The 1,359-nt window shown below is 39.8% G+C and overlaps 1 protein-coding gene across 1 annotated transcript; it reads left to right on the plus strand.

Moving 5' to 3' along the window:
* Positions 1-35: 35 nt before the first annotated feature.
* LOC111240177 (apolipoprotein B-100-like) lies at positions 36-1,294 on the plus strand (the record flags this gene model as incomplete). The annotated part of the gene is made up of 3 exons (XM_022770157.1): positions 36-135; positions 228-601; positions 885-1,294. Coding segments are annotated over exons 1-3 (879 nt in total), but the record flags the coding sequence as incomplete, so codon positions are not given.
* Between the last annotated feature and the right edge of the window lie 65 nt (positions 1,295-1,359).

Consider the following 1,359-nt stretch of genomic DNA (forward strand, 5'->3'; position numbering starts at 1 on the left):
AAAAACATTGCTTGTCTTGTTGTAGGCAGCAAACAACTACATGGAAAAATATGGTGCCGAGTTCCCTTACATTCAGAACTTCAGACTACCTGATATGCCTGAGATTTCCCTGCCAGAGACACTGTTCCTGAATACGTAAGTGTGATGAACTCCATGGTAAACCAGTAAATTATCAAAGTATTTTTAAAACAAAACATTTATGCATTTTACTTTTGTCATTTTAACAGTGAGGCAAAGGCTATTTACTACTTCAACAATGAGCGCTTCACCATCGTTATCCCTCTCCCTCTTGGAGGAAAGTCAACAGAGGAGCTTAACTTCCCACCAGCTTTGACCACACCTAGCATGTCTCTACCCCAGTTTGGACTGGATATTGTCTCCATGGAGATCCCCATCCCAGAGCTTGTTGTCCCTGAGAGCTTTACTCTGTCTATTCCTCTTTTTGGCAAAGCTGAAGTTTACGCTCTGATGAGGAGCAACCTGTATGACATGGAGGCCTCAATGGCCGCTGGCAAAGATGTTGTGGAAACTCCAAGCTACTCAGCGAAGTTTGATGTGAAAGGAACCTCCCCACTTGAAATCCTTTCAATAAAGATTGAAGGTATTTCAGAGTAATTATTATTAATGGATTTCTTATATCTTTAATACATCAATCACATCCATGTTAGTCTTAATACACAGTTAAAATTATGTGTTGTTCACTCTTGGTGGAACAGTTTTTGGTCACAGTTTTCTGATCCTATGACTTAATTTCAATCACAATGCTTAAGTGATTTCCAATAAAACTACACAGAACTAGTTGACTTTGCATATTTCTGTTAGGTATATTGTAAATGAGCAAATTAATCACACTGTATCTTTTTTTCTTTTTGTGTTTTATTCAGGCTCAGGAATGTTGTCCACCACTGATTCCATTAAGGCCCAGTTGAAGAGCTTTTTGGCCCATAAATTCATTGAAGCCAGTGTTAGTATCACTGAGGATGTAACCATCACTGACAAAATCAATTTGAGATCAAACAGCAAGATTGAAGCCACAAGTCCGTTTGGTCTCAATTTTGCACTAGAGCACACGGGTATGGCAGGAATCAATACTGAAGAAATCTCTGCAGATAACAACTTTGAGGGAATGTTCAAGGCTGGACCTATGTACGGCAAGACCACTTCGACCCAGTCAGTTACCATCTTCCCATTCAGGCCAGTGGCAAAGATTGATTCTATTGTTCAGTTTGACTCCACAATTGTTAGGGGCCAAAACACATTTACAGCATCCCTTGCCAATGGTGAATTCTCAGTTGTATCCAACACCAATGCCTTTGAAGATGTCTTGACACATGTTGTTGAGCTTTACTTCAAAGACAG

The sequence above is a fragment of the Seriola dumerili genome, unplaced genomic scaffold, assembly GCF_002260705.1.
Source record: "Seriola dumerili isolate Sdu_G_001 unplaced genomic scaffold, Sdu_1.0 BDQW01018878.1, whole genome shotgun sequence".
NCBI lineage: Eukaryota > Metazoa > Chordata > Actinopteri > Carangiformes > Carangidae > Seriola > Seriola dumerili.